Source organism: Neovison vison, chromosome 1 (assembly GCF_020171115.1).
Source record: "Neovison vison isolate M4711 chromosome 1, ASM_NN_V1, whole genome shotgun sequence".
Lineage (NCBI taxonomy): Eukaryota > Metazoa > Chordata > Mammalia > Carnivora > Mustelidae > Neogale > Neogale vison.
The window spans coordinates 40,696,916-40,723,634 of NC_058091.1; the positions used below are offsets into that span (position 1 = coordinate 40,696,916).

The 26,719-nt window shown below is 42.3% G+C and overlaps 1 protein-coding gene across 2 annotated transcripts in view; it reads left to right on the top strand.

The window, feature by feature from the left end:
• Positions 1–5,598: 5,598 nt before the first annotated feature.
• Positions 5,599–26,719, top strand: part of MDN1 (midasin AAA ATPase 1) — a 167,289-nt gene continuing 146,168 nt past the window's right edge. Inside the window, exons 1-5 of one of the 2 annotated variants that reach the window (XM_044245581.1) lie at positions 5,599–5,844; positions 15,916–16,142; positions 23,859–24,083; positions 24,589–24,696; positions 24,777–24,969. In XM_044245581.1, the coding sequence (XP_044101516.1) occupies positions 5,743–5,844; positions 15,916–16,142; positions 23,859–24,083; positions 24,589–24,696; positions 24,777–24,969 (855 nt within the window). In that variant the 5' untranslated portion in view covers positions 5,599–5,742. The remainder of the gene's footprint in view (positions 5,845–15,915; positions 16,143–23,858; positions 24,084–24,588; positions 24,697–24,776; positions 24,970–26,719) is intronic. The other variant, XM_044245572.1, reaches the window with a different exon arrangement.

Below are 26,719 nucleotides of genomic sequence, written 5' to 3' on the forward strand. Positions count from 1 at the left end.
GAGGTTATTTAAAAATAAAATGTTTGGGCACCTGGATGGCTCAGTCCATTAAGTGTCTGCCTTTGGCTCAGGTCATGATCCCAGGGTCCTGGGATGAAATCTTGCATGGGGCTCCCTGCCCAGTGGGGAATCTGCTTCTCCCTCTCCCTATGCCCCTCCCCCTGCTCATGCACTCTCTCTCTCTCCCTTTTTCTGTCTCAAATAAATATATAAAATCTTTAAAAATAATAAAGATAAAATCTTTAAGGGGAGGGGCGCCTGGGTGGCTCAGTGGGTTAAGCCGCTGCCTTCGGCTCAGGTCATGATCTCAGGGTCCTGGGATCGAGTCTCGCATCGGGCTCTCTGCTCAGCGGGGAGCCTGCTTCCCTCTCTCTCTCTCTCTGCCTGCCTCTTGGTCTGCTTCTGATTTCTCTCTGTCAAATAATAAAAAAAAATTTTTTTTAAATCTTTAAGGGGAAAAAAAAAGATGAGGGATGCCTGGGTGCCTCAGTTAAGCAACCAACTTTTGGTTTCGGCTCAGGCCATGATCTTGGGGTCCTGGGATAGAGCCCTGCATCAGGCTCTTTGCTCAGTATGGAGTCAGCTTGAGAGTCTCTCTCTCCCTCTCCCTCTGCCCCTCCCCAGAATGCTGTTAACATTGTTGAAACAAATTAAAGGCAACATTCTTGTCAAGAGAATTAGTGTATGCATTGAACCCTCTAAGAGTACAGATAGTGCCCTGAAAAAAAGTGAAGGGAAACAATCAGGAAAAGAAGGAAGACATAGAGAAAGATAATGGGTTCTTCTGGAGCACCAGCCTGCTCACCCAGAGAAGCACACTTTGTGAGAGCCAAAGGAAAGAAGCCTGAGCTGCTGGAATCCATTTCTTATGAATTCATGGCATAATGAGTATAAAAAATTGACCCTCTAGGATGTAAAAGAAAGATAGATGATATCACTGATCATTAAAAAATGCAAATTATTGAGACAATGATGAGATACTACTAATCCCTATGAAAATGACTAAAACAGGGGCAACTGGATGGCTCATTCAGTTGAGGGTCCAACTCTTGGTTTTGGCTCAGGTTATGATCTCAGGGCCCTGAGGTCAAGACCCATATTGGGCTCCACACTCAACTGCGAGTCTGCTTGAGATTCTCTCCCTCTGACTGTCCTCCTGCCTCTCACCCTCTCTCACAAATAAATAATTAAATCTTTTTTAAAAATGGCTAAAATAAAAAAAAAGTAATAACAGCAAATGCTGGCAAGGATGTGGAAAAACTAGATCTCTTGTACATTGGTGGTGGGCATGTAAAATGATACAGTCACTCCGTAAAAACAGTTGGTTTGATCTCATAGGAGTTGTGTGATTGAGCCCCTCCTCAGGCTCCATTCTGGTGAAGTCTGCTTGAGATTCTCTCCCTCTACTCTTTCCATCCTCTAAAATAAATAAATAAGTAATTAAAAAAAAAACATGCAGTTACTGTACAACCCAGCAATCGCTGTTATGGGAAATATCTCAGAGCAATGAAAACGTGTATATTAAAAACCTGTATGTCGGGGCGCCTGGGTGGCCCAGTGGGTTAAAGCCTCTGCCTTCGGTTCAGGTCATGATCCCAGGGACCTGGGATCGAGCCCTGCATCAGGCTCTCTGCTCAGGAGGGAGCCTGCTTCTGCCTGCTTCTGCCTGCCTCTCTGCCAACTTGTGATCTCTGTCAAATAAATAAATAAAATCTTAAAAAAAAAAAGACAACCCTGTACATGATTGTTCACAGCAGCTTTATTCATAATAGCCAAAGCCTCTAAACAACCCAGATACTTTTCAACAGATGAATGGTTAAACCAACTGTGGTATAATCATACCATGGAATACTACTCAGCAATAAAAAGAATGAACTACTGAAACGTGCCAACAACTTGGATGAATCTCTAGGGCCTTTATACTGAGTGAAAAAGACAGTCTCAAAAGGTCACATTCTGTATGATGTCATTCATATAACCTTCTTGAAAGACAAAATTGTGAAGATGGAAAACAGATTAGTGCCTGCCAGGTTTAGGCTTGGATTGAGAAAGGGGAAGGTATGGAGCACAGGTACTCTTTGTGGTGATGGAATAGTTCTTTATCTTGATTGTGATAGTGGTTAAATGAAGCTACACATGTGATAAAATTGCACATACACTGGGGCACCTGGATGGCTCAGTTGGTTAAGTGTCTGCCTTCGGCTCAGGTTATGATCCCAGGGTTCTGGGATCAAGCCCTGCGTAGTAGTGAAGCCAGTGAAGGATTTTTTTTAAAAGATTTTATTTATTTATTTGACAGACAGAGATCACAAGTAGGCAGAGAGGCAGGCAGAGAGAGAGAGGAGGAAGCAGGCTCCCCGCTGAGCAGAGAGCTGGATGTGGGGCTCGATTTCAGGACTCTGAGATCATGACCTGAGCTGAAGGCAGAGGCTTTAACCCACTGAGCCACCCAGGCGCCCCAAGTGAAGGATTTTTAAACAAAGGTTTATGTTATAAAAATTTGTAGGGAAGCAAAATAACCCCACGACCTCTGGGGCTTGCGTCTCTATTGAGGAATAATTGGTTGGTTTTACCTGGTAGACAAAACAGGGCCTCTCTCTCTGCCTGCCTCTCTGCCTACTTGTGATCTCTCTCTGTCAAATAAATAAATAAAATCTTTAAAAAAAACAGGGCCTTCAGCAGAGAAAATTTGATCTTACCCAGATAACAGTAATTACAACAAAGAAAAGGTAGATATTTTAAAAAATATTTATTTTGAGAGAGAGCATGTGCAAGTGGGAGAGGGAGGCAGAGAGAGAGAGAATCTCAAGTAGACCCTCTGCTAAGCATGCAGCCCAACACAGAGCTCAATGTCAAGACCCTCAGATCATGACCTGAGCAAAATCAAGGATCGGGTACTTAAGTAACTCAGCCATCCAGGTGACCCGGAAAAGGTGTAACCTTAAAGCTTCTTCGGTTTATTTATAAAACTTTATAAAAGGTTTTATTTGAAGAGAATGGTGGCACATGAAGTAGAAACCAAAGGCATAGAAAAGAGAATTGAAACTATAAAATAAGGTAAAGGCCCCTTGTTAAACTAGAATAACCAAGACATTCTTGAAGAACAAATTTGGAGGATTTACGCTACCAGTGAACAGTGAGATGGTTACTTTTACCTGTTAACTTGCCTAGTTCACAGATGCCCATATACTTAGTTATACATTATTTCTTAGTTATATATTATTTCTGTGAGGTTGTTTCTGCAGGAAATGGTAGATTGAATAAAGCAGATTGCCCTGACCGGTTTGAGTATCATCCAATTAGTTGAGGGTCTGAATAGAAAAAGCAGGTGGAGGAAGGGGGAATTTACTCTCCCTGCCTGACTTAGATCTGGAACATTGATTTTTCTTCTCCTCTAGGACTAAAGCTTACACCATTAGTGTTCCTGGGTTTCAGGTCTTTGGAATCAGCCTAGAACTAAACCAGTAGCTTTCCTGGGTCTCCAGATTGCAGATGCCAGATCATGGGATTTCCTAGATGCTGTAATTTCATGAGTCAATTCCATATTTATAAAATGTACATAATAAGATATTGTAGGAAGTATTTGTTTATACATATGTATCTCCTATTGCTTCTCTGGAGAACCCTGACTACTACAACCAGATTTTAAGACTCACTATAGACCTACAGTAATTACAACAACATGGTTTTACTGCAAGGATAGACAGCCTAATGGAACAGAATGGATGGAGAGTTTAGGAACAGAACTACACATACAGGGTTATTTGATTTATGACAAAGTTGCCACAGAAATTCAGTGGATAAAGGATTATCTTTTCCAGGTGGAAGTGAAAAACCCAGTCATAATACTTCTCTAGCAACAAATGAGGTGTGGCAATCAGGGGAAAATGGAACACACGGAATGGGTGATGTCAGTCAAAAGACACCATGGCACAGAATAGTAGTATTCTGACCAGGCTTCAGAGATGTGGCATATCCATACATGAAAAAGGGGTCCCAAACACATGTGGAAGGGAAAGTAGACTATGGTGACAAAAATAATGGATTTATGACAATCGAGTTCCTTTTGAAGGATCTATCTTTAAGCAGATGAAAGGAGCTCAGAGAAAGTCTCCCTGCACTTGCTGTTTTTCAACTGCCTACTGCTTAAAAATAATCAATATACCAAAACAGCTCATTCTGAGGTGGAATGTCCTATACTCCTTCACTACAAACAGTCAAACCCTAGGGAAAAAAATTCAAATTCAAATACATTTTTAAAAGACCGAACCACAGAATACACTTGCTATTAGAGATGTACCCCCCTTTATAACACTTTTTATTTTGGGGCGCCTGGGTGGCTCAGTGGGTTAAAACCTCTGCCTTCGGCTCAGGTCGTGATCCCAGGGTCCTGGGTTTGAGCCCCACATCAGGCTCTCTGCTCAGCGGGAAGCCTGCTTCCCCCTCCCTGTCTGCCTGCCTCTCTGCCTACTTGTGATCTCTGTCTGTCAAATAAATAAATAAAATCTTTAAAACAAACAAACAAACAAAACCAACACTTTTTATTTTTTAAAAGATTTTATTTATTATTTGACGGAGAGAGACACAGGAGAGAGGGAATACAAGGAGGGGGAGTGGGAGAGGGAGAAGCCGACTTTCCGCTGAGCAGGGAGCCAGATGCTGGGCTCCATCCGAGTTCCCTGGGATCACGACCTGAGCAGAAGGCCGAAGCTTAACGACTGAGCCACCCGGGCGCCCCTAGAACACTTTTTAGAGGCGTAACTTCCACAAGGTGCACAAATCTTGCGTACAGTTGTTTTTCTGCTTTTTAAAAATTTATCTACCAGGGACGCCTGGGTGGCGCAGTTGGTTGGACGACTGCCTTCGGCTCAGGGCGTGATCCTGGAGTCCTTGGATCGAGTCCCACATCGGGCTCCCAGCTCCATGGGGAGTCTGCTTCGCTCTCTGACCTTCTCCTCGCTCATGCTCTCTCTCACTGTCTCTCTCTCTCAAATAAATAAATAAAATCTTTAAAAAAAAATTATCTACCAGAGTAACACCACCGAGAGGAAGACCATGAAAAATTTCCATCACCATAGGAGGTTCCCTCAGGTCCCCTGGCTGTCCATACTCTGTAAGGCAACCATTAGCCTGACTTAGTCATTATTTTGGCTTGTTTCTGAACTTCACTTCAATGTGAAGCTCTATTCCACTCTTTTTAACGGCTTCTGAATATTCTATAACGTATATACCACACTTTAATTAAGCATTCCCTAACTGAGCACCTACTTCCGACATTTATATTATGAATACTGCCAGAGGCGTGCTTGTCACACTTCCACGCGAGGGAGGCATGGTGGACTGAGACCTCCCTCGCTTCTCCGGCCTATTGGAATCTCCGGTCTCACTGTCCACCACACCTTGCCTCCGAACCTACCCTCACTGTAGGCAAGAGATGCGGATCACAACAGCGATCCGCTTCTACTCCCCTCCCGGAACTGTCGCGCTATTGACTCCGGCTGTTTCCGCTGCTGAGGGGGCGGGGCTGGGGCCGCCCTGCCGTCGCGGTCGCAGGCTGGTGACGGAGAGCGCCGCGTGCTCCCCCACGTGTGCTGCAGTTCTCCCGGTGTTTGCGGGGCAGCCGGGGTGCTTTCCCTGGGGGCGTAGTTGCTGGCGCCTCCGGTGCGGGACCTCAGCGGCTCGGGGACTCCGAGCGCTAAGTAGGGAGCGCTGGTGGCCGTCGGGGACAGAGGGCCTGCGGTCATGGAGCACCTTTTCCTGGATGTGGCGGCCGCGCCGCTTCGCTTACTCGCTGCCAAGAGCGAGAAGACCCGCAGCGAACTGGGCAGGTTCTTGGCCAAACAGGTAAAAGAAGGAGGGAGAGGGAAATCGCCGGGCAGATCCCGGCCGCCCCCCTCGCAAGTGCCCTGCGGCCCTGAGCTAGACGCGCTACTTTAAGGGAAGAGAGTAGCGGCGTTCTGTCACCCCGGTCCCCTTCCCAGGGCTGATGGCCAGGGGCGGAGACGTCCGCGCGTGTTTGAAGAAATCGGAAGAAAGCTTTTGTGTTTATCGGAGAGACCCTTCCGTTCTTTCCACCAGCCGACGACCCTGCAACTCTGTGGGAGAGGTGGCTTTCCGAAAGAGATGTGGTTTGTTTTTCTTTAATTGAGATGGTATCTTTGCCCTTTTGCCGTGTATATTCCTCTAGTGTGCCAAGTCTAAGCCATCCCTGTTAGAGTGACTGTTTTTCTTTCCTGCCCCATCCCGTAGTTTTGGCCCGCTGACACATATTGATTGCGTTCCTGCTTTGCGTGAGGCACGGCGTGGTTCTCTGAGCAGACAGAAATTCGTTACGGTCTTTGCCTCCAGGGAATTTAGCATCTATTTTTGGAGACAGTTCATAAACACAGAAAACCACCAAGGGCCAAAGCAAGACAGTTAGTGCTAACTGTGTGACATTAACCATTATCAGGTGAATTAGAATCTTCTAGGAAATAGGTTTTTGGCCTTTTAAGAGCCTTCTCTTGACTCCCTGCTGTCTGAGTTGAGGACTTCTATCATGCATTTTTTTCACGTTGCATGTTAATTTCCTATTTTATGCTTCTCCACCCCTCAATATCTTTGAGTTTCTTGATAGTAGAAAATGTGTTTTTTTTCCCTTCTAACTCCAGCATCTATGATTTATTTATTCAGTCATAAATGCATTGTGTACATATATACTCCATTCCTTAGTAAGCATCGAGTGTATTTTGGGTCAGGAGCAGTAGAGAACTAACATGAGAGGCACTTCTGTTTGGTGACAACAAATTGGAAGTGTAAAGGGGAGGGAGATACCCTGGGGTTTCTGGCTTCTGAGACCCAGTGAAGGGAATCACTAAACAAATGGTGAGCTGTAGAAAGAACTCAAGTTTTGATGGGTAGAACTAAGGAAAGAGATAATCAGTTTGTATGAGCTGAGCTTCTGGTGACAGGCTCCTGAGTGATGTATTGTTGCCAGAGGTATTTTTCTGTAAGTGGGCTTTAGAATTTAGAGCACAGGTTCTGAATCTGGGGATCGTGGACCAGCAACAGGAGATTATGTTCCCACACTAGTGTAACTGGATGTAAAATTGGTGTTTATATATTGGGAGTAGTGTGGGGAAATGGTTTGTGGTCTTTATTTGATAAAGTTTTAGAAAATCTGACACACATGTGAGAACCACTTGTGTGGATTCTGAGATTGTATAGAAAGAAATATTATTGGACCTGGAAGCTAATCGAAAGATCAGTTGAATTAGGAGATTAGTAGGACACCTTTGTCTCTCCCTTTTCTTTGCTTCACATTGTCTGTCAAATTCTGTCCTACCTGAGATGTTTTTCAGGTTTGTTCCTTGAACCATTTTCAGTAATCATTTCAAGACTTTCACTTAGAAGAGTTGATTGTGTTGCCATTCTGTATTTCTCCTATTTTTGGAAACAAAACAATTTTTATTGGAAAGCAGAGACTTTTGAAACATGATTCTCTTTGCAGTTAAGATCTGAAGTAAGAATTTTTTAGGACTGTGGGTTTTTTTTAAAAAGTTTGTTTTAAAGATTTTATTTATATGACAGAGAGAGATGCACCAAGAGAGGAATACAAGCTGCAGGAGTGGGAGAGGGAGAAGCAGGCTTCCCACTGAGCAGGGAGCCCGATTCGGGGTTTGATCCCAGGAGCCTGGGATCATGACCCGTGCTGAAGGCAGGTGCTTAACCAACTCAGCCACCCAGGCGCCCCCCCCCCTTTTTAAATGCTCTTTATCTCAGCTGGTGATATCACCTTCTCTCTATCCAGTCACTTTAGAGAGGGGAGTGTCCTCACTCTTTTCACTCTTTTTCCTTCACGTATGGCCATCTTCCAGGTTTTATTTACTTAGTATTGAATCTGTTCCTTCCTTTTCATCCCTCCTACCAACACCATCCTGACTCCATTCTAGTGTGTGTATTTTCCAACATCTCCAAGCAATTCTCAGACACAAGCTAGGTGTCTTAACAATTTAACTCAATTCTGACACTGTCTACCTGGAGATAACATCAGATCCCACATGTTAGGGGTTCAGTCCCATAAAACTGTGCCCCACCCTCCCCAATTCAGATGCCAGTCAAAAGTCCAGGTTGTCACCTGCGCTTCTGACCAACTGGCTGTGGATTGCAAGTTCCTACAGCCCCTTCCTTGGGTTTCATTAAATTGCTAGAGTGGCTCACAGAACTCAGAGAAACATTGTACTTACCAGATCAATGGGTTATTATAAAAGGATATACATCAGCAAATGCCAGATGAAAGAGATGCATAGGACAAGCTATGTGAGAGGGAGTGCAGAGCTTCCATGCCTTCTCTAGAGGTGACACTTTATCTCCACATATCTGAATCTTCTCTGACTTTGAAGCTCTCCTGACCAAGTCTTTTGGGGTTTATATGGAAACTTATTACATAGGTATGATTGGTGAAATCTTTAGCCGTTGGTGTTGGAAACCACCGTCCAACCTCTGGCCCGTAAGGTGCAGGTGGAGGTAGGACTGAAAGTTTCAAAACTGTAATAATTTGGTTGGTTTTCTTGACAACCAGTCCCCGTACTTGGGTCTTTCCATGGGGCACCTGACTTGCTCAGTTGGTAGAGCATACTGCTCTTGATCTTGATCTTGGGGTAGTGCGTTCAAGTACCATGTTGGGCCTAAAATTTATTTTATTTTATTTTAAGATTTTATTTATTTATGTGACAGACAGAGATCACAAGTAGGCAGAGAGACAGGCAGAGAGAGAGGGAAACAGGCTCCCCGCTGAGCAGAGAGCCCGACGCGAGGCTCAGTGCCAGAACACTGAGATCATGACCTGAGTGGAAGGAAGAGGCTTTAACCCACTGAGCCACCCAGGTGCCCCTAAAACTTATTTTAAAGATTTTTATTTATTTATTTATTTGACAGAGATAGACCACAAGTAGGCAGAGAGGCAGGCAGAGAGAGAGAGAGGAGGAAGCAGGCTCCCCGCCAAGCAGAGAGCCCGATGCGGGACTCGATCCCAGGACCCCGAGATCATGACCTGAGCCGAAGGCAGCGGCTTAACCCACTGAGCCACCCAGGCGTCCTAAAACTTATTTTAAAAACAAACAAACAAACAAACAAAACCCAAACCCATAAAATTCACCTCCTTAGCATAACAGCATAACAAAATATACCTTTACCACTCTCCTCATAGGAAATTCCAAGGGTTTTTAGGAAAATGTACTATTGTAAGTCATGAGCCATCTGGGTGACAGTCTGTTAAGTGTCTCACTCTTGGTTTTGACTCAGGTCAAGATCTCATGGGTCATAAGATCAAACCTGGTCCCAGCTCTGTGCTCACCAGAGAGTCTGCTTGAGGATTCTTTCCCTCTACCCCTACCCCCATGTGCATGAAGCTCTCTTTCTCTCGAATAAATAAATCTTTTAAAAATGCTTTATAAATCACAGTATCACACATCCTTACCTCCTTCATCACTGTCTGTGTTCAGGAAGAGCAGAGTGCTTCAGATACTGGAACTGAAGGATGGCTGAAAATCACATCTATTCTCTTAATTCCTTTTGGGGCCTTGAACAAGTTATTTAACTCTCCTGAGTCTCAGTTTCTTGATATATTACATGTGGCAGCTGCTAAACAGTTGCAAGGATTTTGGAGCTAGACTGTGACATGGATTGCTAGTTCTGCGGTTAGCTTTGTGACCTTAGACCCCCGCCCCTGCCCCCCTTTAAAAGATTTTATTTATTTATTTGCCAGAGAGAGAGAGAGCACAAGCAGGCAGAGTGGCAGACAGAGGCAGAGAGAGAAGTAGGCTCCTGGCTGAGCAAGGAGTCTGGTGTGGGACTTGATCCCAGGATCCTGGGATCATGATCTGAGCCGAAAGCAGTCGCTTAACCGAGTGAGCCACCCAAATGTCCCAACCCCCCTTTTTTTATTTTTCAATATCCTTATCTGTAAAATGGGGATGTTACCACTTTATGGGTTGCTGTGAGAATTAAACTCCTAGACTATAGTAAGCACTGTTTATAAAAGTGATTAATGATTATTGCTATAAATAAGATTGTTGTAAGAGCTAGGTAATGCATGTGAGGAGCTTACCAAAGTGCTTGGCACAAAGTAAATAGTCAATACAAGTGAGCTATAATAATAATAATAATAATTTTTTTAAACTGCTTTATTTAGATATAATTCACATACCTTATACTTCATCCATTTAAGTGTACAGTTCAGTGGTTTTTGCTATATGTTCACAGAAATGTGCAACTGTTATCACAGTTTATTTTAAACTGGTATTTAGATATTTTCATTTTTTTTCTAATTTTTAAAAAATTTATATAAGTAATCTCCACCCAATGTGGGGCTCAAACTCATGACCCTGAGATCTGAGAGTTGCATGCTCTTTTGACTGGGCCAGTGAGGCACCCTGACATTTTCATTATTTCGAAAAGAAGCCCCCATGCCTTTTAACTCTCACCCCCCAAGACTGTATCGCTGTGCTCTCCCAAATCCTCCTGGGCAACCATTAACTTACTTTTCTCTCTATGTTCTCTATTCTGCTCATTTAATATAATTATCATTAATAAGTCATATGAATCTATTACCATTCTGTATAATAGCTCCCCATTGTCTCTAGAATAAAAATCCAAGCTTTCTAAAATGGTGTATGGTATATGAGCTGTTTTTTATTTTTTGAAGTTTTTAAACTTAGAAGTTTCTTTAAAAAAAAAAAACCAAAAAACAAAAAGCGGGGCGCCTGGGTGGGTCAGTCAGTTAAGCGTGTCTTCGGCTCCGGTCATGATCCCAGGGTCCTGGGATCGAGCTCCACATCAGGCTCTCTGCTCAGCAGGGAGCCTGCTTCCCCCTCCCTCTCTGCCTGCCTCTCTGCTACTTGTGCTCTCTCTCTCTCTGACAGAGGTCAAATAAATAAATAAAATCTTAAAAAAAAAAAACTTCATTTATTTTTTTTAATTTATTTTTATTTTTATTTTAAAGATTTTATTTATTTATTTGACAGAGAGAAATCACAAGTAGATGGAGAGGCAGGCAGAGAGAGAGAGAGAGGGAGCAGGCTCCCTGCTGGGCAGAGAGCCCGATGCGGGACTCGATCCCAGGACCCTGAGATCATGACCTGAGCCGAAGGCAGCGGCTTTACCCACTGAGCCACCCAGGCGCCCCAAAACTTCATTTATTTAATATCTACACCCAACAGGGGGCTTGAACTCATGATCCAGAGTTTCATGCTCTTCTGACTGAGCCAGCCAGGTGCCCCAAAGATAAAAGTTTATTAAAAGAAACTTTTTTTTTTTTCCCCCTGTCAACCTTATTTCCAGTTCTTATTTCAGGTATTTTTTTTTTTTAAGATTTTTTAAAAATTTATTTGACAGAGACAGAGAGAGGTATAGAGAGTGAGAACAAGCAGGGGAGCAACAGGCAGAGGAAGAGGGAGAAGCAGAATCCTCATTGAGTAGGGAGCCTGATGTGGAGCTCAATCCCAGGAGCCTGGGATCATGGTCTGAGCTGAAGGCAGAGGCTTAACGGACTGAGCTACCCAGTTGTCCCTGTTTCAAGTATTTTTTAATACAACCTAGTGGTTTTCAGCTGGGATAATCCCCCAAGGGCAAATCTGGAGACATTTTTGGTTGTCACAACTGGTGGTGGTGGGGTTGCTTCTAGCATATAGTGTTTAGAGGCCAGGGATGTTGCTAAATATGTTATGATGTATGGGATAGCCTCACAAGGAATTGTCCAGCTCCAAATAGCAGAAGTGCAAGATTAAGAAAGAAACCTTAAATATACCTACACTTAATAACAGAAGATCAAAATCCCTGAAACAGAAAGTGACAGAAGAGGAAAAATAGGCAAATTCACAATTATAATTGGAGACTTTGACACTCTATCCTGAGTAACTGATAGAACAAATACAGAAAACATTAAGCATGTGGAATACCCACTATCAACAAACCTGACCCATTTGACATTTATAAGAATGCTGTGCCCAGTAACAGTAGAATACATGTTCTGTAGATCTGAAACATTCACCAAGATAGAGCATATTCTGAGCCATTAAACAAGTCTCAATAAATTTAGGAGAATTAAAGTCATGCCCAAATAGTCAGTGACCCCAGTAGAATTAAATTAGGAAAAAAACAAAAAAACCTGAAAGGTACTGGCAAAATCCCTAAATGTTAGAAATTGAAAAACGAAATTAAAAAAAAAATAGTTAAAGGAAAATCACTGGGAGAATCAGAAAGTATTATTATTATTTTTTAAAGATTTTGAGAGAGAGCATATAAGATGTGGGGAGGGGCAGAGGGAAAGGGAGAAGCAGACTTCTCACTGAGCAGGGAGCCCCATGTGGGGCTCAGTCCCAGGACTCTGGGATCATGACCAAGGCAGACACTTAACTAACTAAGCCACCAGGAGCCCCAGTATGCAACTTTTGATCTCAGGATTGTGAGTTCGTGCCTGTGTTGGATGTAGAACTTACTTTAAAAAATTAAGAATAACCTGGCGATTCACAGACCTGTACCCCTGGGGCTAATAATACATTATATGTTAATAAAAAAAATTACATGCCGAAAAATTTCTTTTAAAAAATTTTAAGTTAAGGGTTCCTGGGTGGGTCAGTCGATTAAGTGTCTGTCTTTAGCTCAGATCATGATCTCAGGGTCTGGGGATCTAGCCCAGCATCTGGCTCTGTGCTCAGCAGTGAGTCTGTTTGTCCCTTTACCTCTGCTCTTCCCCTCTGCCTCTCCCCCAACTCATGCATGTGTACACATGTGCACTCTCTTTCAAATAAATAACATCTTTAAAAAATTTTTAAGTTAAATTAAAATTTATTTTCAAATTAAGCATAGAGTTACATGACCCAGTAATCTCATTCTTTGGTAATGAAAAAGGTTGAGAGTAATGAGTATATTACAAGTGGTGTAAAAAAAAGAAAGCAATGAATATACACCCATGAATTTTTTGTACCCAAATGTTCATAGTAGGTGTTATTTTTTGTTTTTATTTTTGTTTTTTTGAAGAGTGGGATTAAAAGAGAGGAGGGGGAGGGATAGAGGAAGAGAAAGAAAGGTAAGCAGGCTTCATGCCCAGCAGAGATCCAGTGCATGACTTGATCTCACAACCACGAAGTCATGGTTTGAGCCAAAATCAAGAGTCGGATGCTTAACCGACTGAGCCATGGAGGTATGTGCCCCTGTGGTAGCTTTTTTGATGATAGCTGGGAACAGCAAAGCAGTGAAGATAACGATCAGCATGCAAATGGATAATAAAATTGTGATTTATTCATAGTGAAAAACTGCCAGTAGTAAAGTGGAATAAATTATTGAAGCATTTAATTACATGGGTGATTATCAAAAGCGTTATACTGAGCAAAAGAAATTGGACAGAAAAGAGCACATACGGATTACATTTATATAAAGTTCTAGACTCGTTGAATTTGTGGTCATAAAATCATATTATTAGTTGCCTGTTGGTGAGGGGATTGACTTCCAGGGAACAGAAGGGAACTTTGGGTTTGATACTTCATTTGGGTGGTGGTTACACAGGTATGTACATATATCAAAACTCATCAAACTATAAATGGATGGATTTTATTGTAAAGTGTATGTCAGTGAAGATATATTTATTTATGTTCGTTTGTTTTTAAAAAAAATTTAAATATCTGAGGGCACTAGGCTGGCTCAGTTGGTAGAGCTGCAACTCTTGATCTTGGGTTAGGGGTTTGAGCCCATGTTGGGCATAGAGTTTACTTAAAAAAAAAAAAAGCTAAATATCTCTTTCTTTCTTTCTTTTTTTTAAGATTTTGTTTATTTATTTGACAGACAAAGATCACAAGTAGGCAGAGAACCAGGCAGAGAGAGAGAGAGAGGAAGGGAAGCAGGCTCCCTGCTGAGCAGAGAGCCCGATGGGGGGCTCAATCCCAGGACCCTGGGATCATGACCTGAGCCGAAGACGGAGGCTTTAACCCACTGAGCCACCCAGGCACCCCAGTATCTACTTCTTCTAACACAGTTTTCCAGGTTACCATTTTTTAAAAAAAGATTTTATTTATTTATTTATTTATCTGAGCTAGAATGAGCCGGGGGGAGGGGGACATAGAGATAAGGATAGGGATAACCTCAAGCAGACTGCATGCTGAGTGTGGAGCCTGACACAGGACTAGATCCTGAGATCCTGAGATTATGACCAGAGCTGAAATTAGGAGTTGGGTGCTAAACCTGTTGAGCCACCCAGGCACCCCCAGATTACCTTTTGAAGAGAAAGTTCATGAAATGATATTCTCTCTGGAGCTTTTTCCCTAATGTGCAAGTATTCATTTGTATAACATGTCCAAGATAGTTGCAGTATTTTCATTTTATAGATGATGTGTTTCTTTTTCTTCACAATATAACTACTTTTTATTTATTATTATTATTTTTTAAAATATTATATATTTATTTATTTGAGAGAGAGAGAGAGAACACAAGAGTGAGCACAAGCAGGTAGAAGACCAGAGGGAGAGGGAGAAGACCCCGCTGAGCAGAGAGCCCAACCTGGGGCTTGATTCCAGGACTTTGGGATCATGACCTGAGCTGAAGGCAGATGCTTAACCGACTGAGCAACCCAGGCATCCCTACTCTTTATTTTTTATTTTTATTTACTTATTTTATTTTTGAGAGGTGAAGGGGTGGGACAGGGCAGAGGGTTAGAGAGAGAGAATCTCAAGCAGGTGCCAGTGCTCGGCGTGAAGCCAGATGCAGGGCTGGCTCTCACAGCCATGAAACCATGACCTGAGCTGAAATCAAGAGTCAGATGCTTAGCTTACTGAGTCATCCAGGCACCCCTACTGTATACTTTTTACATGATGATATCCTTCGTGGGCTTGCTTATAGGGACATTCAGCAGTTGAAAATGTCATGTCATGCCCCTGTGAATCATGACCAAATCTGCTAAATTTTCTTGTAGGACTAATACTGATAGAAATTGTTCCAGTGTAATATCTTTCCCCCATCAGGGCTTTATTCAGAATTAGTTGTTTTATGAGTTAATGCCCTGTATTTAGGAAGATTTCATAAGAGCTCAGGTATAAGGTGATCTTTCATGAGTGATAATTTTGGAAAAAATTGTTAAATTTTTGCATATGGTATTTAGGTTGTGTTCAAGCTGCACTCTTACAGATAACTGTTTAGTGTGAAACTCCTTAGAATAAATTCATATCATTGGATTTGCTGGGTCAGCATTGGATAGCTTAAGCAGTTTAAATCTGCAGTCTCATTGTCCACGGCAAGTGTTGTGTAGATCTGCGTGTACACTAGCAAAATGAGACCTTTTACACACTTCAGTTTTCCTTGTTACTCTTATGAACATTCTGAGCTCAAGCACTAGAATTTTGTGGTCTATTTCATCTTGCATATCAAAGTGTAGCTGTCTCCTTTGATTTCTATTTTGTTTGTTTATTAGAGGCTAAAGCCTTCACAGGGATATCCTCATTCATTTTCTGGAATTGATTTCTTACCTCTGTCCTTCCCTCAAGAGAGCTGGCAGTTTTGCCTACTAACAGCGAGGTTTTTGTTTCGTTTTGTTTTCCCCATGCAATTTGTTTTACTTCAAGAGCAAAGGAGCTGGAGGAAATGCTTAATTCTCTGGGAAGTATTGAGACCATGAAACAGATTATTTTTCAGGGAAGCTGTGTAGCATTTTACATGGAATTCAGGTATCAGTACTTTTGCTATAAACCCCAGTGGACTGAAACTTCTTTGTAACAGCCTTTTACTTTAGACTCACTATAATCTTCTATTGCAGAAACCCCCATTTTGTTTTATAAGGTAAACTCACCTATGAAATCTGGAAATGGATGTTTTGATTCCAAGCTAGGACTTTTTGCTATTCTGCCTAGTATAAATGAGTAGCATTTACATAGATACATTGTTTTCTCTCAGGTGTGGACACCTCAGGATCGCCAGTGTATCCTGAATACCTTAGCCCAGTTACTTCTGGATAAGGACTGTACTGTGCTTGTTGGTCGCCAGCTGCGCCCTCTTCTTTTGGATTTGCTGGAAAGGAATGCTGAGGCCATTAAAGCCGGAGGCCAAGTCAACCACGATCTGCACGAACGGCTCTGCGTGTCGATGAGCAAACTCATCTGTAACCATCCTGATGTCCTCCCGTGAGTAACAGTTTTTTCTTCACATTTCTCCGTGAGGTAGTAGAACCAGCGCTTTCCTGGGAAATAAAAGAGGAGTCTGAGTTGAGGAGAAGGGAAGAAAGGAAATAGATGAAGAAAGATAAGTGGTACTGTTCTATAAAAATAATCACAACAGAATCCCTTTATCCATTTCCTATGTTCTTTTTAGTCTTGGCCATCAAGACAGGCCTGGAAAAATGGCCAAGACATGTTCCCTGCCGTCAAGGATTGTATCATCTGGCGAGATATCCATATAAGATGATTTAATTATATTTATTTTAAAAGATTTTATTTATTTATTTGTCAGAGAGAGAAAGAGAGAGAGAGAGAGCATGTACACAAGTAGGGGGAGCAGCAGGCAGAGGGAGAAGGAGGCTCCCCACAGAGCAAGAAGCCTGATGTGGGACTCAATTCCAGGACCCTGGGATCATGACCTGAGCTGAAGGCAGCCGCTTAACCGACTGAGCCACCTAGGTGGAGTCCCCATAGAAGGCAGTTTATTTATTTATTTCCCTTAAAGATTTTATTCATACATTTGACAGACAGAAATCACAAGTAGGCAGAGAGGTAGGCAGAGGGGGTGGGGGGAGAAGCAGGGCTCTATTCCAGGACCCTGGGATCATGACCCGAGCGGAAGGCAGCGGCCCCAACCCACTGAGCCACCCAGGCGCCCCTGGAAGGCAGTTTAAATGAATTTTAGCTGAGGTTCTTGCAGCATCCACTTCAGAAGGTTATAATTTTTGCTTGCTAGAGCAGCCGCAGGGATGGCATCCTTTTTAACTTTCTATAATAATCTATCCAAAGCAGTATTGTAAGAAGTTGTCTTAGAACTGAATTATTTGTTTTTAAAGATTTTATTTATTCATTTGAGACAGTGAGCAAGCAAGAGAGCACAAGCTGCAGAGGGAGAGGGAGAAACAGGCTCCCTGCTGAGCAGAGAGCCCAACATGGGGCTCAGTCCCAACACCCTGGGATCATGACCTGAGCTGAAGGCAGACTCCCAATCGACCGAGCCGCCCAGGCACCCCGAGAATTGGATTCTAATATAAACGTTTCCTGGGCTGGGTCACCCCTCCTTAGGCAGCCTGGTGGTTGTCCACTTCTGGGAAGTCCCCATATTGATGGTAAACTTACCATGCACACCAGATCTGCATATCAGATCTATAATCCAGAAGTCCTCCTGCCTCATCCTCCCAAACAGTTGGGGGCTACAGGGACATGCCACCTCATCTGCCTTTGTTTTTAACTTAATAGTAAAATATCATTTGTGTAGAATAGTCAAAGGGGCAGCCAAATGACTGTTAGAGTTTTTTTAGTTGAGAAGAAAGAACTTTCATTCTAAAGTTGAATAATATCTGTGCACTAATAAGAGTATTTTTTTTTTTTTAAAAAGATTTTATTTGAGAGAGAGTGTGTACATGCAGTCAAGCCTGGGCAAGCGGGGAGGGGTAAAGGCGGAGGAAGAAGGAGAGGGAAAAAATGTGAAGGAGACTCCCCACTGAATGGGCAGCCTGATGGGGGAGCTCTCTCTCATGACTGTGAGCCACCCAGGTGCCTCTATGAATATCTTTTTATATCCATCTCTCTCTCTTTTTTTTTAATTTTTAAAAATTTATTTATTTATTTTTTAAAAGATTTTATTTATTTATTTGAGAGAGAGAGAGTGTGAGAGAGAGCATGAGCGAGGAGAAGGTCAGAGAGCGAAGCAGACTCCCCATGGAGCTGGGAGCCTGATGTGGGACTCGATCCCGGGACTCCAGGATCACGCCCTGAGCCGAAGGCAGTCGTCCAACCAACTGCGCCACCCAGGCGTCCCTAAAAATTTATTTATTTGTCAGAGAGAACACAAGCAGGCAGAGTGGCAGAGGGAGAAGCAGGCTCCCTGCTAAGCAAGGAGGCCGATGTGGGACTCAATCCCAGGACCCTGGGATCATGACCTGAGCCAAAGGCAGCAACTTGACTGACTGAGCCACCCAGGCATCCCTTAATTGTTTTTATCAACATTGTTGATAAATTGTTTTTATCAAGTATACTTTGGCTTTCTTGGAAGTATGATCTCTAATCTGGTTCTTGAATACAAAGGGAATAAGAAATGAAGCCTTGGGAGAAAACCAGAATTTTTTTTTTTTTTAAGATTTTATTTATTTATTTGACAGATCACAAGTAGGCAGAGAGGCAGGCAGAGAGAGAGGAGGAAGCAGGCTCCCTGCTGAGCAGAGAGCCCGATGCAGGGCTCAATCCCCGGACACTGGGATCATGACCTGAGCTGAAGGCAGAGGCCTTAACTTACTGAGCCACCCAGGCGCCCCGAAAACCAGAATTTGTATGAGCTTTTCTAAAAGGGGAGGAAAAAATGAGCCCAGGTTAATGGAACTGGAAAATACACAGCAAACATCAATGTCATACTTGATAATTAGGAACATATGCTGTGGGTTGATTGAGGGTTGAAATTGTGGTTTCACTTAGTGCTTTAATCATTTAGATGTACTTGTCTGTGGTACCTTTTCATAAGGTATCCCAACTGTCCTGTGCTTACCAGATGAGATTGACATGTGAGTAACTTGAACCCCCATTTCTCCTAAGCCTTTGTGATAGAATGCTTCTGGATTGCGTTTGAGAATCATTAAAATGATGGATTAGTTTGATTTCCCATCTGCTTCAGATTTTATGTTCTTATTAAATGCATATGAACACACCTCTATTTTTTCTTCTTTGCATTTTGCCAAGGCCGTGTATTTTACTTACGCTCCCATGTTGTTCCAAAAATTATATAATGCAGTTTATGAAAGTGCCCATGATAGAGTAACTTAAAATACAAGCAGAAGAAAGAGCTGTGTGTGAATGAATCAATGCGTGTTTTAAAATGAACTATAGGCCATGATGTAGAATGAGATTTTGATTTTTAGTTTTAGGAATTAAAGTTGATTAATTCAGCATGTGCCCCAAATTTCCTTTGTAGAGGAAATACACTTAATGTATTAGGAATATACCAAATATATTTAGATAAGATGTAGTCATTCATCCAATAGGTAAATAGGTAAACATAGGAGACCCTTGTTTTTAGCCTTGGGCCACATCATGGGGGTAAAAATATAATGGATTATTGTATTTTACAAACAATTGAATATAATACACTGATAGAGGTGTGTGAGGCAAATACTTAAGGAGAGGAATAAAATCACTAAAGAAGAATGAGTGTTTTCCTCTTGGAAATCAGAGAAAGTTTGTACTGGGGCAGATTTTGGAGAAAGAGCAAGGAGAGGAAGAATAAAGAGAAGAGAAATAGGATGGCAATGAAAATCTAGGATTGGGGGGGAAGAAGAGACTGTACAGAGGTACTTTGGCAAGCTCCCTAGGGTCCTAATCCCTGCCATTCATTTACAGGTCCATACCTCTTTCTGAGCTCAGCATGTTTGAGGCTTCCATGAGGTACCTCAGTGGTCTTAAGCATTCTTTTTCTTTTTCTTCTTTTTTCCCTACGCTGTTTGCTCATTACTGGGTGCCTCTCCCAACTTTATTTAGATAACAATTGAGGTATATTTTTGTTGACATATAACATTGTATAAGTTGAACATATATTACATAGTGATATGATACATGTATATATTGTAAAATATTTACCATAATAAGATTAGTTAACACATCTTTCACCTCACATAATTACCATTTTGTTGCCATTTGTTCATACTGTTTTTGCATCTAGGATCCTCAAACATATGTTTTACTCTGGCATATTCTTTGTTAGGACTCTGGGAAAGCAATCCCAGCTGTGATGCATTCCCTATTCTAACATATTAGGTTTCTGGGTTCTTTTTTTTCCTCCCCTCAATTCAATTTTTTTTTAAGGAATCTCAACACCCAGTGTGGGTTTGTACTCAAAACTAAAAACTGTGAGATCAAGAGTTGTATACTCTATCCAGATGCCCCAGGTTATTTTTGAATTTTTAACATAGAATGTCATATTGAACATCCTTTGGCATGAAATTTGTGGATCTGTGGTGGTGATTAGGAATGTGGATTTTTAAAACAATGATGTTGTTTTAGTAATAATATATATTTATACAGGATTTTGTAATGTTTAGGTATATGTTTTTAATCTTTTTTTTTGGATTTAGTGGTAGATCACTTCCTCTTTTTTTTTTTTTTTTTAAAGATTTTATTTATTTATTTGACAGAGAGAGATCACAAGTAGGCAGAGAGGCAGGCAGAGAGAGAGAGGAGGAAGCAGGCTCCCTGCTGAGCAGAGAGCCCGATGCGGGACTCCATCCCAGGACCCTGAGATCATGACCTGAGCCGAAGGCAGTGGCTTAACCCACCGAGCCACCCAGGCGCCCCCTCTTTTTTTTTTCCTTAAGTTTATTTATTTTATTTTTTTTCTTTCTGCACTCAGTGTGGGGCTTGAACTCACAACCCCGAGATCAAGAGTCTTATGTTCTTCCAGCTGAGCCAGTCAGGTGCCCTTTAATCTTTATATTGTAACATCTTCCATAATGTCATTGTAAAATCTTATTTTTAAAATCTTTAGAGAGGTTAACTAAATCGTCCTAAATGTCAGAGCCAGAACTGGACCACAGGTCTTATTTCTAGATGCTAGGAAAACTATGATGAGTTGCCCAAGTGAGTGGCTCATCCAAGATTAGATGTTTAACTGGATGGTATTCCTTGTTGCAATTTTTTTTTTAAGATTTTATTTATTTACTTATTTATTTTTCTTTTCTTTTTTTTTTTTTTTAAAGATTTTATTTATCTATTTGACAGAGAGAGATCACAAGTAGGCAGAGAGGCAGCCAGAGAGACGGGGAAAGCAGGCTCCCTGCTGAGCAGAGAGCCTGATGTGGGGCTTGATCCCAGGACCCTGAGATCGTGACCTGAGCTGAAGGCAGAGGCTTAACTCACTGAGCCACCCAGGTGCCCCTTATTTATTTATTTGACAGACAGAGATCTCAAGTAGGCAGAGAGGCAGGCAGGGGGAGAGGGGAAAGCAGGCTCCCTGCTGAGCAGAGAGCCTGATGCAGGGCTCCATCCCAGGACCCTGAGATCATGACCTGATCCAAAGGCAAAGGCTTTAACCCACTGAGCCACCCAGGTGCCCCCCTTGTTGCATTTTGGACCTTCTGACACTTTCTTACTCCAGGAAAGAGATCATTTTCTCAGTCATTGAATATTCTCTAGGATTAAAAAAAATAATAATGTTATTCTCTGGCTAAAAATGCTTTATTGGTCCATCCATCATTGCTTAGATCAGAATTTTAGAGCACTTCCTAAAAATGATGAGTCAAGTAAGATTGGCAGAGTATATTGACCAGTCTTCCTTTTGTATACTTAGAGTGGACCACAATTTGCTTCCCCCATTTGCACACAAATGTAAGGTCATTGCCGGTGCACTCTGCTCATTTCCCCCTATCTTCCTCAAAGACCTGGTGGAACGGGTTGACCATGTGGTTACTGCTTATCTGCCTGCATGCTTGTTACTGCCCACCTATCCCACATGTGCTGCCAACATAAGCTGCCCCTGAGCTAGTGTAATGTCAGCTTCTCTCCACCAAAGAATTATTATACTTATTCTGACAGCATCCTTGTGAAGAAAAATATGTCCTGTTTTTTCTCTTAATTAAGAGAAAAGTGATGGGGGGGCCTGGGTGGCTCAGTGGGTTAAAGCCTCTGCCTTCGGCTCAGATCATGATCTTAGGGTCCTGGGATTGAGCCCCACATTGGGCTATTGCTCAGGGAGTCTGCTTCCCCCTCTTTCTGTCTCTGCCTGCCTCTCTGCCTACTTGTGATCCCTGCCTGTCAAATAAATAAATAACATCTTAAATCTTTATTTTATTTTATTTATTTATTTGAGAGAGAGACAGTGAGAGAGAGCATGAGAGAGGAGAAGGTCAGAGAGAGAAGCAGACTTCCCATGGAGCTGGGAGCCCGATGTGGGACTCGATCCCAGGAATCCAGGATCATGACCTGAGCCGAAGGCAGTTGTCCAACCAACTGAGCCACCCAGGCGTCCCATAAATAACATCTTAAAAGAAAAGTGATATATTTAAGTTATAATACAGAATTATAAAAAGCAGAAGTCTTCACCCTGAAATCCTACATTTTAGGGATAGCTGTTATTAGTAGTTTTTCCTTCCAAATCTCTTAATCTTTATTGTTCTGCCAGGTCTCTTCTGAGCAGGAGCTGAATCTTCTAAGTTTTATTTGTCCAGTCTCATTCAGAACATCACAAGTGTTAATTTACCAAGCCTGTATTCCTGTTTACCTGGCTTGCTTGTAGAAGTCCAAGGTTTCCCACCCATTTCTTGTATTCTCATTATTCCCCAATTAAAGTTTTTATATTTGGGGATTTATTGAGCCAGTAATCTGGGGTATATCTCCTTGGTGCTACATTGCTCTGGAAAACAGATTCAAATGGCCCCTGCGACTGCTCTTTTGCATTCCCAGTGGGTTCCTGGGGATTCTGTTACTGACCACTAGTATACCAAGTTGTTATAAAGGGATGCAACTCAGGAACAGGCTGATGGAAGAGACTGCTTCATAATGCTAGATTTGGCAGTGATTTTTTTGGATGACACCAAAAGCACAAACAACAAAAGCAAAAATAGACAAATGGAACATCAAACTAAAAACTGATGCACAGCAAAGGAAACAAGGATGTAGAGGCAACCTACAGACTGGGAGAAAATATTTGCAAATTATATGTTATGTGTTTAATAGGGGATTAATATCCAGAATAGGTAACGAACTGTGTGATCCAACCATCCTTCTTTCCTTCCTTCCTTCCAAATTTTTTTTTATTTATTAGAGAGAGAGAGAGAGACAGAGAGAGAGAATACGGGGAGGGGTAGAAAGGGAGGGAGAGGGAAATAATCCCAAGCAGACTCTGTGCTGACCTTGAGGCCTGATGCAGGGCTCAGTCTCATGTCCTTGAGATGATGATCTGAGCCTGAACCAAGAGTTGGAGAGTTTACTGACTAAGCCACCCAGTGGGCCCCCTGTCTGAAGCTATTTTTTTTTTTTAAAGATTTTATTTATTTATTTGACAGACAGAGATCACAAGTAGGCAGAGAGAGAGAGGGAAGCAGGCTCCCTGCTGAGCAGAGAGCCCGATGTGGGACTCGATCCCAGGACCCTGAGATCATGACCTGAGCTGAAGGCAGTGGCTTAACCCACTGAGCCACCCAGGCACCCTGTCTGAAGCTATTTGTCCTTCTTTGTGATCCTACTTTCCTTCCTTCTGTGTTTCATGAAAATCTGTTATCCCTTCAGATACAACCAAAGTGTCTCTTCTGGACTCCCCTAGTTTTAGATGAATCTTTTCTCATGTGCCTCTTTTTGTTTCTGTAGGTGACTATCTTCCTTGCTACTGCGGGAGTCCAGTTTTGTACCCCTGGTACTTAACACAGTGTCTGGCTGCTAGTGAGAGATCAGTAAATGTTTGTTGAAGATGAGTGTATTTTCAGTAGAAAACACTTGGGATGAGAAATTCCTGGTTTCCGTATTCTCTTAGATATCTCATGCCATGGTCCTGGTTCCTGAACTTAAACAGGATACCATTTTAGGACTAGGTGGCTTCAGTATTTGTCTGTTTGGTTTCAGACCCTTGGAAATTCCTGTTATATTCTGCTGTCCTGTCTCAAAGTGGAGATGTGTATACTTTGATATCCTCACCAACAAATAAAAATAATCTCTCTCTTTCTGAAGGTTTGCCTTAAGGTATTTTAAGGACACTTCTCCAGTCTTTCAAAGACTCTTCCTAGAGAGTTCAGATGCTAATCCAGTCCGCTATGGGCGCAGGCGGATGAAGCTTCGGGACCTAATGGAAGCAGCTTACAAGTTTCTGCAGCAAGAGCAGTTTGTGTTCCGGGAGCTCTGGGACTGGAGTGTGTGTGTCCCTCTGCTTAGAAGCCATGACACCTTGGTTCGCTGGTATGTAGCTGTTGGAGTTTTCTTGTGTTTCACATGTGGGGAATCACAGAGGGAGTGTAGAGTTCTGTGCATGAGGAGGGAAAGGAAGCTATGTAAAATGGGTTATTTTTGTGCTGGTGCCTTTTGCATTCTTATTTCCTTAGTCATGTGTCCCTTTAGTGGAAAATGTGATGATATTAGTGGAGGTCCATTTTTTTTTTTGAGTTTTGTCAAGTGAATTCATTATGCCTGATTTGCATTTTCTACTCTCAGATGTATTATAGTAATTCTGTAAGATTTCCTTTTCTTTTTTAAGAGTTTGTTTATTTATTTAGTTAAGTAATCTTTACATCCAGCATGGAGCTTGAACTCCCCACTCTGGGATCAAGAGTTGCATGTTCTACCAGCTGAGCCAACCAGGCACCCCTTAAGATTTCCTTTTTTAGTGTTTGGTTAGCTAAGAAATTTTCTTTATTCTTGAGACTCAGCTGCTTGTCCTGAGTTTTTATACTTTGATTTTCTCCAGGTACACAGCCAATTGTCTTGCTTTGGTCACCTGTATGAATGAAGAGCACAAGTTATCATTCCTTAAGAAGATTTTTAATAGTGAGGAACTGATCCATTTCAGGTTGAGGTAAGAAGGGGGATTCCTGGAGATCTTGATGTGGCTTTGCTGTGCATTAAAGTAATTGATGAAATCCTCATTTTCCACAGGTTACTAGAAGAGGCCCAGCTGCAGGACTTGGAGAAGGCCTTGGTTTTGGCTAATCCAGAAACCTCCCTTTGGCGTAAGGAGAAGGAGGTGCAGTACTTACAGGGACATCTTGTTTCAGCTGACCTCTCTTCCAGGGTGACTGCTGTCTGTGGTGTGGTGCTGCCTGGGCAGCCACCAGTCCCTGGAGAGCAGGTATGTTGGCATCAGTAGGTTATGTGTCCCCTTCCCCTTCTTAAACACCAAGTGTGCTTTCCTCCTTGGCGGGGCTCTGTGTTACTGGTGTGAGTCAAATTGAGTTTGCCAGATTGCTGTTCCATTTACAGAAGGATTCGGAAGAGATTAAGAAAAATTTACCCAGGGCCCTCTTCTCTGATATTTCCTTTGTTTCTGTTTGGTGTTAAATTAGAAACTCTCATGATCCCCATGGGAGGCTTTTAACTTCAGCAGAGCTCTTCCATATATTCTCTCTGTGACATTGTGTAGCACATGGATGTGATACCGTATTTATGTGAAACAAAGGTAGAATGACTAGTCTGGAGACCTTTGGGCTCCCCTTTGACAGAGACAGGACTAGGCCCAAGTAAAACTCCCAGCAACTTCTTTCTTTCTTTCTTTTTTTTTTTTTTTTTAAAGATTTTATTTATTTATTTGTCAGAGAGAGAGGGAGAGAGAACAAGCACAGGCAGACAGAGAGGCAGGCAGAGGCAGAGGGAGAAGCAGGCTCCCTGCCGAGCAAGGAGCCCGATGTGGGACTCAATCCCAGGATGCTGGGATCATGACCTGAGCCGAAGGCAGCTGCTTAACCAACTGAGCCACCCAGGCGTCCCAAAAAATAATAAAAATTTTAAAAAGCATAATATGTGGGGGTTCCTGGATGGCTCAGTGGGTTAAGACCTCTGCCTTCGGCTCGGGTCATGATCCCAGGGTCCTGGGATTGAGCCCCGCATCGGGTTCTCTGCCCAGTGGGGAGCCTGCTTTCCCCCTCTCTCTGCCTACTGTGATCTCTGTCTGTCAAATGAATAAATATAACCTTTAAAAAAATAAAATAAAGGAAAAAATAAAAAATAATAAAGCACAATATGTGTTAAAAACGCACATCTTAAATGTGCAGCTCAGTGATCATTCATAAACTGAAAATATCTATGTAACAAGTAGTAGGACACCAGCAGTTCCGGAGGCCCGTGTCTTTCCCTTTGGTCACTAAGAATCTCCCAACCCCAACTACTCTCTTAACATAGATTAGGTTCTGAGCATTAGAATTTTAACACAGGGAAGGACTCCAGTTGGGGTGGCCCTGATGTTGAGTAACAGTGACGAGGCACTGGGGCAGAAGTACAGAATGATGCTTTGGCCTGCTAAATTGTTGAGAGTAACAGCCCTATAGAGTTCAAGCTTCCAGCCCTGGGGTATCTGGATGGCTCAGTCAGTTAAGTGGTTAAGCATTTGACTTTGGCTCAGGTCAGAATCTCAGGGTCCCGGGATCCAGCCCTGTATATCACTCCATGGCCAGTGGGGAGTCTGCTCATCCCTCTGTCTCTTCCCCTGCTTGTGCTCTCTCTCTCAAATAAATAAAATCTAAACAAACAAAAACAAAACAAAAAACTTCCAGTCCTGAATCTCATTTTGTCCTCACATATCTGTAGGGGACTGGCCATGTTTGAGAAGTTACTATTCTTAGAAGTTCTTAAAATCCCACTTTTTTTTTTTTTTAATCCCACTTTTCTAAAAGATCTTTTTCTCTATGTTATATTAGGTACATTGTTATTTGAAAGACAATTTTTAAAAAAATTTATTCATTTATTTGAGAGAGAGAGCATGAGCTAGGGGAAAGGGAGAAGGAGAGGGAGAAGCAGACTCCCTACTGAGTAGGAACTCTGATGTAGGACTTGATCCCAGGACTCCGGGATCGTGAACTGAGCTGGAGGCAGATGCTTAACTGACT